Source organism: Oncorhynchus masou, chromosome 18 (genome assembly GCF_036934945.1).
Source record: "Oncorhynchus masou masou isolate Uvic2021 chromosome 18, UVic_Omas_1.1, whole genome shotgun sequence".
Classification (NCBI taxonomy): Eukaryota; Metazoa; Chordata; class Actinopteri; order Salmoniformes; family Salmonidae; genus Oncorhynchus; species Oncorhynchus masou.
In genome coordinates, this window is record NC_088229.1 from 59,346,975 (window position 1) to 59,358,095 (window position 11,121).

General features: G+C 45.1%; 1 protein-coding gene and 1 pseudogene across 1 annotated transcript in view; both read right to left on the minus strand.

The window, feature by feature from the left end:
• Positions 1-159: 159 nt before the first annotated feature.
• On the minus strand, positions 160-2,890 carry LOC135504987 (peroxiredoxin-like 2A; annotated as a pseudogene).
• Positions 2,891-3,430: 540 nt separating this feature from the next.
• dydc2 (DPY30 domain containing 2) overlaps positions 3,431-11,121 on the minus strand; it is a 60,699-nt gene continuing 53,008 nt past the window's right edge. The window contains exons 8-9 of the mRNA XM_064923976.1: positions 3,837-4,013; positions 3,431-3,676 (exon numbers count right to left, since the gene is read on the minus strand). Of these exons, the coding sequence (XP_064780048.1) occupies positions 3,647-3,676; positions 3,837-4,013 (207 nt within the window). The 3' untranslated portion in view covers positions 3,431-3,646. The remainder of the gene's footprint in view (positions 3,677-3,836; positions 4,014-11,121) is intronic.

An 11,121-nucleotide genomic window follows, 5' to 3' on the forward strand; every position in this document is an offset into this window, starting at 1 on the left:
TAGTTGCCAATATAACCAAAACATGCGTCACATTAACAATAAGATTTACTACATAAGCAGTCAATATGGTTAAATTCGAGACATTTCTGAAACAGACATGTGAAAACGTGTGTCAAGTCAATCATTAACCGAGCCAGAGAAAAGAGATCAGAGAGGTACTGATGCATAACAAGATCTTTATTGTCAAACAGTTCTTTCAGGTCCTCAGGTAGCCCGTCTGCTGCGTGTCGACCAAATGGGGAGACTTGCGTGTAAAGCATCAAGTCTGGTCACTCAACAGAGTTTAGACACAGACCATCATAAACACACGCCGACAGCCCAACACGGCACCTACACATCAGCAGGACAAGCCCCTGCAGATCCCAGAGAGACGGCAACAACAAACAAGACGGCATCTACCTCCTAAATTGGGTGGAATTTGTTTCAGTTTCTATCACATTACTTCTCCAAAGACAAGTTCAGTTTGTACTTTTCTGGCAGCTTTCAGGACATCCAGAATGTTGACCTTATCCCCGAACTCCATCTCCCTGTGCTCCAGCAGTATACCCTGCAGACAAAAGATATTGGCTTTGGTGGCACCATTTGATTCATTTAGCCAGCATTTCCCTCAAAACACTTATTTTACTACCCATGCATCAGTAAGATGGCGAAATTAATATTTCCTGAGAAGACCTACCTGCTGGCCTGCTCCAATGACGAACACCCCACCCAGCACAAAGCCTTCTCCAAACACATTTCCTAAGAAGCCGTTCTTGAAGGCTCGCAGACCATTCATCCACACGCCCAGACGGAGAAACGCCAACAGACCCATCTTACGCTCGCGGGGCCCATAGAAACATCTCTGTGACAAAAACAGGCTTTGGAGTTGCAACAAATTGCTCTATTCATAATGCAATAATCGTATCAGATTAGATAATGTGGTGCATACATAACTAGTTGAGATATGACCCACAATGGCACTGATTGGACAAGATGATTCATTTCCTGTAAATTAGACTGAAATTCAGCCTTATGCACCTTTTCATCAATGAAGATCTCCCCATTGAAGTAGGGTCTGAAGTTCTGGATCTCTGTGCCGATGTCCTCCTTCACTACGGCATACAGAGAGACCCCAAGCTCGTCCAGCTGGGGCTTCAGAGAGGACAGCTCAGCGGCCTCCTGGAGGATTACACCACATAAGCCAATTGTCAAACGACAGACAGGGCCTAGATCAGACCACAGCCCGGCAGAAGAAATCAGCATGAAGTAGCCTATATTGATAATATGCTGCAAATTTAATGACATTGAGGTCCCAGTGTTGAGGTCAAAAGATTTGAGTTACGGCAGAGTGTTGATTCTAACAGGGTGATTTAAATTGACACCACCTGCGGTGAATACCTGCAGGCGACAGGTAGCCAGTGGTTAGAGCTTTGGGCCAGTAAATGAAAGGTCGCTGGGTCAGATACCCAAGCTGACAACGAGCCCTTGAGCAAAGCACTTAACCCTAATTTTCTCTAGGGGCCACCATACTACTATGGCTAACCCTGTAAACCACCACATTTCACTGCAGCCATCTGGTGTATGTGACAAATCAAATTAAGTATTATTTGGGTCAGTGGAATCAACACCACATTGTGTTCTTAGGACTGTTGACATTAACACGTGTCTCATATCCCAGCATGCTCTGTTGCAGGTAGATTTTTTACAATTGTTTTTTTATAGCTGTGTGTCTGCAGACACATTGACTAATCGATCTTATACTTAAGATAAACTCTAAACTAATCAAATCAGTTTGATGAAAGCCAAATGCAACAATCATGTCTGTCACTAGCAAACATGGTACTCGTACCTCAAATTCATTCAGAACACACCCCGGGAAATAATTCAGAACACACCCCGGGAAATAAATACACAAATAAGGATTTACACCTCAGTGTTACTGTTATCAAATAAATTCTGTAATAAAGTGTTTACAAACGCAGAGGTAACCAGTGACTTAAACTATACCTCTCTGCACAAAAATCATCCAGGCCGCCTTACTGCCATGATAACTGCTCCAGACTTCTCCCATAAACATTTGGCCTTCAAAGTCTTACGCGCTAAGTGAGAAAGAAGTTGCAAGGTTAAAAATGAAGCAAATTCATGTCACGGATTGCATGGAAACCCGACATTGTGGGGCAGAACGTAACATTTAGATCTGGACAGTTACCTCAAGAACTCTACAAGACAGAATGTTGAATAAAATTATATTTTAACACACTTTACTGGTTGTCCGTGCAGTTAGTCCTTTTGGCGGTAGGAATGGGAGACAATTATACATTTCATGTGGATACGTTAAATCAACCGCCAAAAGGACCAAATTCACTGACAATCCGTAAAGTATGTTAAAATAAGTTTATTAAATATTGTGGCTCGTCGAGGTCATGAGGGGAAATTGGCATGATTCAAAATGCTATTTTCTTCCCGATTTGATTCAAAAATCGGGTTCAGGCAAGGCTATTTCAGTTCAGATAGGCCTATGGGGAAAATTGCAATTGTCACAAATACATTTTGTGACCAGCCATTGTACACCAATACGTCCGATAACACAACACATTTAAAAAGTATTTTAGAAACATACCTCCTGTCAATGGTTTGAGGTCAGTCTCCTCTAAATGTTTGAGGGTGGCTCTCGATGGCTGCGTCAAAAACAAGTCGCTGAAAGAGCGCAAACCAGTAGCGATGAAGGAAACAACTGCGCCCAATGACTGGACCACAACATCCATCGCAAAATGTGTCTTTGTATCGAAATAAGGACGGAAATTCAACACGAAACCACTCTTGGCCCATAAACACGCTCAACAATGGAGGCACGCGGTCAACCCTTGGCATAGACTGGCCCCCTATGACTCACACGTTGCAGGCTGGGTTTAAATCCCCGAATAATTAAATCCAGCCCAATCGTTGTTTTGATATTTCACAAGTTATTTCGAAAGTACATAGATAAATGTCATGTGAGCTATTCAGTCGCTGTCTCCCCAGCAAAGTGATTGGATTGATGCCACACAGGCATAGCCAATTACACTGCGTTAAAGATGCGATTTGACAGGCAGCCCAATTCTGATATTTTTGTCACTTATTGGTCTTTTGCCCAATCAGATCAGCTCTGAAAATAACTGATGTGAAAAGATCTGATGTGATTGGTCAAAATACCAATTAGTGGAACATTTTCAGAATTGGGCTGCATGTTTAAACCCAGCCTCAGAATGGCGCTATCACCGTCAACCATGTGGCACATCCATCTGTAGCGTTCAAAGAGCACATGATAAGCTGACCATATCTAGTGTCCTGCCTAATGCCATAATGTTTCTAACTACAAGAAGCAGAAAAAGAATCACCACATCGATTAAACATTTGACTGCTTAAAAAAATTCAATGGCATTCATAATAAATACAATTGGAAGCACAACTTTACACAAATTTATTCAAAGCAAACTGAATAGACATTTTGTTAAATTGACATATATATCTCCCTCTTGGGGACATCATGCATTTCATTAGGCGTCAGTTGAGCTTCTCTACTGATTTATAAGATGTAGAATGTTATAACATATAGATCTTTAGGCTATCATTGCATTTGAACTAACGTCTTGGTCCAGATAATGTAGGAAAATGATCATTCCACATCTTAGTTGTCCTCCTCTTCCTCATCTTCCTCCTGAAAAAAAGAACCGGGTTTAGATGGAACTGATACACTGTTTATACCTGTTTTCCTTAGTCATTCACTCTTGAGAATGTCTTCTTATATGTTATGCATGCTATTATTGTAGTTGAACAGTGTAAATGTCTTTCGAAACAAAAGCCTTCTCCATGTTAACCTTCTCCTTGGCTTGGTCATCAGGAGTTGTATGTTCAAGTGCTCCCTGTGACATCTCCGCTCCCTCCTCCACTCCCTCCTCAGATTGCGTCACATCGGGTCTGACATCATCACTCTCTGAGGCTGCCCCTTCTTGTGTGCGATCAATAGTGTCACTTGGGACAGGGTTATCGGTCTCCTATGTTGAGTTTGTCAGAGGGAAACTGGTTGAGTAATAAAACATGTTTTAAGCCTGCCTCTGACATCACATGCAATATCGCCTTCTCCTCTGATATTCTGATCCCTGTCTGTTAATTCTTGGTTGACTGAACACCTCACAACACCTTCCTCCTTCAGACTTGACTCCTCATTCTGTCTTGTCTAGGCATACAGTAACAGTCAAAAGTTTAGACACACCTACTCATTCAAGGGTTTTTCTTTATTTTTTAGTATTTTCTACATTGTGGAATAATAGTGAAGACATCAAAACTATGAAATAACACATATGGAATCATGTAGTAACCAGAAAAGTGTTTGACAAATCAAAATATATTTTATAAGTCGCCACCCTTTGCCTTGATGACAGCTTTGCACAATAGGCATTCTCTCAACCAGCTTCATGAGGTAGTCACCTAGAATGCATTTCAATTAACAGGTGTGCCTTGTTAAAAGTTAATTTGTGAAATTTCTTTCCTTCTTAATGAGTTTGAGCCAATCAATTGTGTTGTGACAAGGTAGGGGTGGTATACAATTAAAGAGCAGCAGTAAAAAAAAAAATATATATATATACAGGGGGGTGCCGGTTAGTTGAGGTAGTATGTACATGTAGGTCGTTAATTAAAGTGACTATGCATAGATGACAACAGAGAGTGGCAGTGGTGTGGAGAGGGGGGGAAATGCAAATAGTCTGGGTAGCCATTTGACTAGATGTTCAGGAGTCTTATGGCTTAGGGGTAGAAGCTGTTTAGAAGCCTCTTGAACCTAGACTTGGCGTTCCGGTACCGCTTGCTGTGCGGTAGCAGAGAGAACAGTCTGACTAGGGTTGCTGGAGTCTTTGACAATTTAGAGGGCTTTCCTCTGACACCGTCTGGTATAGAGGTCCTGGATGGCAGTGATGTACTGGGCCGTTTGCACTACCCTCTGTAGTGCCTTGCGGTCGGAGGCCAAGCAGTTGCCATACCAGGCAGTGATGCAACCAGTCAGGATGCTCTCGATGGTGCAGCTGTAGAACCTTTTGATGATCTGAGGACCCATGCCAAATCTTTTCAGTCTCCTGAGGGGGAATAGGTTTGTTGTGCCCGCGTCACTACTGTCATGGTGTGCTTGGACCATGTTAGTTTGTTGGTGATGTGGACACCAAGGAACTTGAAGCTCTCAACCTGCTCCACTGCAGCCCTGTCGATGAGAATGGAGGTGTGCTCGGTCCTGTTTGTCCTATAGTCCACAATCATCTCCTTTGTCTTGATCATATTGAGGGAGAGGTTGTTGTCCTGGCACCACACGGCCACGTCTCTGACCTCATCCCTATAGGCTGTCTCGTTGTTGTCGGTGATCAGGCCTACTGCTGTGTCATCTGCAAATGTAATGATGGTGTTGGAGTCGTGCCTGGCCATGCAGTCATGAGTGAACAGGGAGTACAGGAGGGGGCTGAGCACGCACCCCTGAGGGGCCCCCTGTGTTGAGGATCAGCGTGGCGGATGTGTTGTTACCTACCCTTACTACCTGGGGCAGCCTGTCAGGAAGTCCAGGATCCAGTTGCAGAGGGAGGTGTTTAGTCCCCGGGTCCTTAGCTTATTGATGAGCTTTGAGGGTACTATGGTGTTGAACGCTGAGCTGTAGTCAATGAATAGCATTCTCGCATAGGTGTTCCTTTTGTCCAGGTGGGAAAGGGCAGTGTTGAGTGCAATAGAGACAGCATCATCTGTGGATCTGTTAGGGCGGAATGCAAATTGGAGTGGGTCTAGGGTTCCTGGGATGATGGTGTTGATGTGAGCCATAACCAGCTTTTCAAAGCACTTCATAGCTACAGACGTGTGTGCTACGGGTCGGTAGTCATTTAGGCAGGTTACCTTAGTGTTCTTGGGCACAGGCACTATGGTGGTCTGCTTAAAACATCTTGGTATTACAGACTCGGACAGGGAGAGGTTAAAAATGGCAGTGAAGACACTTGCTAGTTGGTCAGCGCATGCTCGCAGTACATGTCCTGGTAATCCATCTGGCCCTGCAGCCTTGTGACTGTTGACCTGTCTAAAGGTCTTACTCACATCGGCTGCTGAGAGCGTGATCACACGGTCTTCCGGTACAGCTGGGGCTCTCATGCATGTTTCAGTGTGATTTGTCTCGAAGCGAGCATAGAAGTAGTTTAGCTCGTCCGGCAGGCTTGTGTCACTGGGCAGCTCTAGGCTGTGCTTCCCTTTGTAGTCTGTAATGGTTTGCGGGCCCTGCCACATCAGCCGAGCGTCAGAGCCGGTGTAGTACGACTCGATATTAGTCCTGTATTGAAGCTTTGCCTGTTTGATGGTTCGTCGGAGGGCATAGCAGGATTTCTTATAAGCCTCCGGGTTAGAGTCCCGCTCCTTGAAAGCGGAAGCTGTAGCCTTTAGCTCAGTGTGGATGCTGCCTGTAATCCATGGCTTCTGGTTGGGGTATGTACGTACGGTCACTGTGGGGATGACATCATCAATGCACTTGGTGAACTCCTCAATTCCATCGGAGGTATCCCGGAACATATTCCAGTCTGTGCTAGCAAAACAGTCCTGTAGCTTAGCATCTGCGTCATCTGACCACTTTTTTATTGATCTAGTCACTGGTGCTTCCTGCTTTAATTTTTGCCTGAAAGCAGGAATCAGGAGGATGGAATTATGGTCAGACTTGCCAAATGGTGGGCAAGGGAGAGCTTTGTATGCATCTCTGTGTGTGGAGTATAGATGGTCCAGAGTTCTTTTCCCTCTGGTTGCACATTTAACATGCTGATAGAAATTTGGTAAAACTGATTTAAGTTTCCCTGCATTAAAATCCACGGCTATTAGGAGCGCCGCCTCTGGGTGAGCGTTTTCTTGTTTGCTTATGGCGGAATACAGCTCATTCAATGCTTAGTGCCAGCCTCTGACTGTGGTGGTATGGAAACAGCTACAAAGAATATAGATGAAAACTCTCTCGGTAGGTAGTGTGGTCTGCAGCTTATCATGAGAAACTCTACCTCAGGCGAGCAATAGCTTGAGACTTCCTTAAATATCGTGCACCAGCTGTTGTTTACAAAAATAGATAGACCGCAGCCCCTTGTCTTACCAGACGCCGCTGTTCTATCCTGCCGGTACATCGTATAACCAGCCAGCTGTATGTTGATATTGTCGTCACTCAGCCACGACTCCCGTGAAGCATAAAATGTTACAGTTTTAATGTTCCGTTGGTAGTTTAATCTTCCCAATAACCCATCCATTTTATTGTCCAAAGATTGCATGTTTGCTAGCAGAATTTAGGGGAGTGGGGGTTTATTAGATCACCTCTAACTTCTCAGAAGGCCAGTTCTCCGGCCTCTTTTTGACTACCTCCTCTTCATGCAGATCACTGGGGTCGGAGCCTGTTCCAGAGGGAGCCGTATATCCTCCGCCTCGGGCTCGTCGGAGTCGTGAAAGAAGAAAAAGGATTCTGCTAGTCCATGGTGAGTAATCGCAGTCCTGATGTCTAGAAGTTATTTTCGGTCATAAGAGACGGTAGCGGCAACATTATGTACAAAAATAGTAAAGAAATAAGTTACAAACAACGCAGATAAACAAACAAAAAAACACAATCAATTGGGGGCACGTAAAACGTCTGCCTTCTGCTGCGGCAAGAACAGCTCAAATAAGCAAAGAGGAACGACAGTCCATCATTACTTTAAGACATGAAGGTCAGACAATACGGAACATTTCAAGAACTTTGAATGTTTCTTCAAGTGCAGTCGCAAAAACCATCAAGCGCTATGATGAAACTGGCTCTCATGAGGACCACCACAGGAAAGAAAGACCCAGGATGCGTTTCAAACTCATAAAAGACACACCCTCGTCTACTTACCCTCGCCTTATGCCCTTGGGGGAATCCCTGCAGACATATTTGTCGTCGGTCCAAATGATTAGCCAAGCAAGGGAAATTTGCAATGTGAGCCCCTCAGCCCTCGTTTTTAATGGAGTTTGCGAGAGTACAATTATGTTCACTTCAGTGCCTGAAACGCCCCATAATTAAATTTGCGATGTTTGTACATCCACTAAGAAAAGTCTGCCGAAACTTAAACCCTCAACGTCAATATGGAGTAAATAAGTAAAAGATTGTGCTACTAATGCACAAACACGTCTCGTAAAAGTAATTATGTTTTTGATTGGTTAGCTTTTGGAAATTAATTTGCTAGCTATCATACAGTAGGTATATATTAATAATGATATAGTTAATATAAGTAGACATGCAATCCTAATTGACTGAATCGCATATAAAGCACCCACAAGCTGGCTGAAAGCACAATCAACGCGGGATGAACGATTGACAAATTTCCGGGCAAGGGCGGTCCATTTAAAAATCATTCCTCGCCCTGTAAGTGTATACTCGTCAGACGTCATGATACGTCATCAGAAGTGTCCACATCATTTGAGGGCTAAGGGAATAGGATGGGTCTTTTAAGTGTTTGGAATGCAGTCTCTCTGCTGCAGAGGATAAGTTCATTAGAGTTTCTAGACTCAGAAATTGCAGGCCAAATAAATACTTCACAGGGTTCAAGTAACAGACAAATCTCAACATCAACTGTTCAGAGGAGACTGAGTGAAACAGGCCTTCATGGTTGAATTGCTGTAAAGAAACCACTACTGAAGGACACCAATAAGAAGAGGCTTGGGCCAAGAAACACAAGCAATGGACATTAGACTGGTGGAAATCTGTCCTTTGGTCTGACGAGTACAAAATGTGAGATTTTTGGTTCCAACCGACTTGTCTTTGTGAGACGCAGAGTAGGTGAACGGATGTTCTGATCATGTGTGGTTCCAACCGTGAGGCATGGCGGGGGAGGTGTGATGTGTGGGGCTGCTTTGCTGGTGACACTGTCAGTGATTTATTTAGAATTCAAAGCACACTTAACCAGCATGCCATCACAGCGTTTTGCAGCGATACGCCATCCCATCTGGTTTGCACTTAGTTGGACTATCATTTATTTTTCAATAGTATAATGACCCAACACACCTCCAGGCTGTGTAAGGGCTATTTGACAAATTAGGAGCGTGATCTAGTCCTGCATCAGTTGACCTGGCCTCCACCTGGCCTCCACCTGGCCCCCACCTGGCCTCCACCTGGCCTCCACAGTCAACCGACCTCAACCCAATAGAGATGGTTTGTGAGGAGTTGAGGCCGCAGAGTGAAGGAAAAGCAGCCGACAAGTGCTCAGCATATGTTGGAACTCCTTCAAGACTGTTGGAAAAGTATTCCAGGTGAAGCTGGTTGGGAGAATGCCAAGAGTGTGCAAAGCTGTCATCAAGGTAAAGGATGGCTACTTTGAAGAATCTCAAATATAAAATATATTTTGATTTGTTTAACACTTTTTTGGTTACTACATGATTCAATATGTGTTATTTCATAGTTCTGATGTCTTCACTACTATTCTACAATGTATAAAATAGTAAAAGTAAAGATAAACCCTTGAATGAGTGTCAGGATTTGGCCAGGGTTGTTCCGGGTTTTGGTCACTAGATGCCCCCATTGTGCTTTTTGACCTTATGTTTTTTCCCTTGTACCCCATTATTATTTGCACCTGTCCCTCGTTTCCCCTGATTGTATTTAAACCCTTAGTTTCCCTCAGTTCTGTGCTCTGTGTTTATATGTTAGCACCCAGCCCTAGTGTTCTGTGTATTCTTGTCGATTCCGGTGGATGCTCTTGTGGAGTTCTGTTTTTGAGGATCTCTTAAGGCTTTTTTTGTGCTATTCCTACCATCTTTTGGATTTACTATTTTTGTATTGAAGGACTTCTCCTTTTTACTTTATTAAATACACCGTCTTAAGTACTGCTGTGTCTGCCTCATCTTCTGGGTTCTGCTGACTATTCGTGGCTCAGTTGGTTAAGTGACTGTTTCTCACTCCGGAGACCCAGGTTCGTAACCGGGTCCTGACAGAAACACAGAGCCAAAAATGAACCCAGAGGCAGCCAGTTCCCAGGACCTTTTTGCCATGCTGTCCCACCACCAGGAGACTGTCCAACGCCACGAAGCCGCCCTGGTTCAGCAAGAGGCCTTAATGGCTAGACATTCTCATCTTCTGTCGGAGATGCTGACTTCCATTAAGCAAATATCTGATCGTCTTACCCCGGCAACAGTTCCCGTCCCAGTACCTCAGATTCACGTACCCATGGCAGTTAACCCCCTGGCTGAACCTCGTCTTCCACCTCCCCAACGGTTCTCAGGTGATCCAAGTGCTTGTAAAGGGTTTCTCACCCAATGTTCTCTCTCCTTTGAGCTACAACCCTCGTCGTTTCCCACCGACCGGTCTAAGATCGCTTATATCATCACCCTGCTGTCGGAAAAAGCCCTGGCCTGGGCTACTGCTGTGTGGGATGCCCATAGTTCCTGCTGTGCCAGCTACTCTGCCTTTGCTGAGGAATTCAAACGAGTGTTTCAAGGCCCAAGCAGTGGTTCTGACTCAGCCAAACAGCTCCTGACTCTCCACCAAGGTTGGCGCAGCGTGACGGACTATGCCATCCAGTTCCGCACGGTGGCAGCAGCAAGTGGCTGGAACAACGAGGCGCTCACGGTGTGCTTTCTGAAAGGCCTTTCCGACACTATCCAAGATGAACTGGCCACTCGGGAACCACCGGACAATCTCGAGTCCCTGATCAAGTTGGCCTCACGCATTGACCAGCGTCTGAGAGAGAACTCAACCGTAGACCTCTAGCCCCTATCAGTCCCAGCTCCGAGTCCCCACCTTTATCCTCGCTGGCTCCATCGGAACCCATGCAGATTGGACGCATCTCCCAGGCTGAGAGAGACCGCCGGATGAGGGAGCGACGCTGTCTATATTGCGGCAAACCGGGCCATTTCCGTTCCACGTGTCCCGGGCTCCAGGGAAACGCTCTGTCCCGTACAGACCGGGGGAACTGTAACGGGAAACATAACCTCCTCCCATCCGTCCAACTCCCGTCTGCTCATTCCAGTCACCCTCTCCTGGGACAACCACAAGCTTCACCTTCAAGCCTTGGTAGACTCTGGAGCCGCAGGTAACTTCATGGATGGTGTCTGGGCGAAGGAGAATGGCGTTCCCTCTGAACCTCTAAGTGAACCCATGAGGGTCACTACATTGGA